This window comes from Trachymyrmex septentrionalis, unplaced genomic scaffold, assembly GCF_001594115.1.
Source record: "Trachymyrmex septentrionalis isolate Tsep2-gDNA-1 unplaced genomic scaffold, Tsep1.0 scaffold310, whole genome shotgun sequence".
In the NCBI taxonomy this organism is placed as follows: domain Eukaryota; kingdom Metazoa; phylum Arthropoda; class Insecta; order Hymenoptera; family Formicidae; genus Trachymyrmex; species Trachymyrmex septentrionalis.
The window spans coordinates 127,711-129,865 of record NW_017305475.1 but is presented as its reverse complement, the minus strand read 5'-3'; the positions used below and the strand labels follow the sequence as shown (position 1 = coordinate 129,865).

General features: G+C 26.4%; 1 protein-coding gene across 1 annotated transcript in view; it reads left to right on the top strand.

Annotated features, from left to right (window-relative positions):
* LOC108749747 (pancreatic triacylglycerol lipase-like) overlaps positions 1-1,874 on the top strand; it is a 3,960-nt gene extending 2,086 nt beyond the window's left edge. Inside the window, exons 4-7 of the mRNA XM_018488679.1 lie at positions 84-326; positions 857-1,069; positions 1,454-1,613; positions 1,690-1,874. Of these exons, the coding sequence (XP_018344181.1) occupies positions 84-326; positions 857-1,069; positions 1,454-1,613; positions 1,690-1,720 (647 nt within the window). The 3' untranslated portion in view covers positions 1,721-1,874. The remainder of the gene's footprint in view (positions 1-83; positions 327-856; positions 1,070-1,453; positions 1,614-1,689) is intronic.
* Positions 1,875-2,155: the final 281 nt, after the last annotated feature.

Genomic DNA, 2,155 nt, shown 5'->3' with positions numbered 1-2,155 from the left:
TATATATATATAAAAAGCACTAAGATGATATTAATATATGCTAACAGAAAAAAATTGATGAATACAATATTTTAATTTTTTAGCCTATTGTTCACAAAATAACTCTGTCATTGCAATACTCGATTGGTCCAAATTGACAAGTGGTGACTTATTATTAATTCCTACTCGATTAGATCAAATCGGACAGATAGTCGCATCTACTTTTAACTCTTTAAACAATAAAGGATACGAAATAGCAAAATGGCATCTGATTGGACATTCCACGGGTGCTCACATTGCAGGTTGCATTGGAACATATAGTAATTTTACTTTTTCACATATTACAGGTATGTTATAAAAAAAATCGTTATTTGCTTAATCTTCGTTTTACTTATTTTTAGTTCATGATTTTATTGATTAAGAAACTGTTATAAAATTTAAAATCTTTTTTAACCTTCTTTAAAATTTATTCAACGCCATCGATACGTTTCTTAGCGACAAATTCTGACTAATTTTACGAAGAATTAAAAACATTTATGTATCATGACAAATAATATTTTATGATTATTATTTTTTGTTTATATAATTATTTTGTTTTGAAATAATCTTTATAAGTCAGTTTTGTAAATTCTACAATTTAAAAAGTCCTACAATTAAAAATCATATTTATGAATAAAAAAGTTAATGTTTCAATAAACATAAAAATATGTCATTATTATTGTTACATGTATGCTTATTAATGAGTAAATGTATTCTAAAAGTTATATCGAGATCTACGAGTATTATCAGAAAGGTCAATTTATTGATAAAGACTTTCATATAATGAAAGTTAGAACATTATACAATATCAATTTATTACATGTATCATTAAAAACAGCTTTAGAACCCGCAGCAGTTTTATTTTACAATGACTTGTACAAAGGTTGTGTAATGAATCCGACAGTCGCACATTTTACGGATGCTTTTTACACAAACCGTGGTGCACTTTCCCTTGTGCAAAATGTAGGCAATCTTAATATTTACGCCAATTCCGGAACAGCACCCCAGCCTGGCTGTTATTCAAATACTTCGTCATACATAGACATACATGGTAATTCAATTTGGCATATCTTGACATTCTAATTATAAAATTTCTTATCCTTTCTTTAACGTTCTTTCGTCCTATTTATTGTACACTATACTTAACACTAAATATGATCATTTGTAAAATGTTTTAATAATACAAAAATAAAATATTTTAATAATGTAAATTTTAAAAAAAATGCCTAGATGTTTTTATATTAAAAGAATTGTACTAATCTAATTTTTGTGTATACGTGTAATTAAAAGATTATGTACAATATGTTATGTCCAATAATTTATTTCAAATGGGCATAGTATATGTACATATACAAATATGAATCATATAATGGAAAGTAAAAGTGGAACTGTTAATGTTTATCTTATATACTTTATATGCATTTTTCTGCATCAGACTGCAGCCACATTAAAGCATTGAAATGGTATGCTGATGCCGTGAGAAACGAAACAAAATATTTAGCCACAAAATGCGAGGACTGTATGTTGTTCCTACGTTACAAACATTGCCAAGAAAATGACCAGATTTATTTCGGACCGCATGTAGACACTAAAAAGTGAGAATGACTTTTTGTTTCTACTTCTTTCTTTTAATTTGACATGACTTAATAATTAAATTCAATTTTCTCGCAGAACCGGTCTCTACTGTCTTCCAATCAATTAAAAGATGTCTTCGTCTATTAGATAAGCGCAAAATAAGTATCATGAATAATTCGTAATTGCGACAAATTTAAACTGTTTGTATTATTTTCGGCTTAAACAATTATTATAAAAGATAATTCATAATACATCGCAATACTATCTATTTAAATGGATAAGAAATTGATATTTTAATAATATTATAATATAAATCATTCACAATGTCCTCTTGATTTATACGTGACATTTCTATGTAACGATTGAAGAATTAAAAAACAAACTATTATTTATAATAATTTTTATCAAATTCGATTTTTTGAACTTTGTATTGGTTGTATTTAGCAGAGAAAGCTCAGTGAACATTCAGTGATTTTTTTAACATAATTGATTGCTACACTTAAATCCAATGAAAAACTAAAGACAAGAATCAATAATATTAAATAATCACTGAGCATTCATT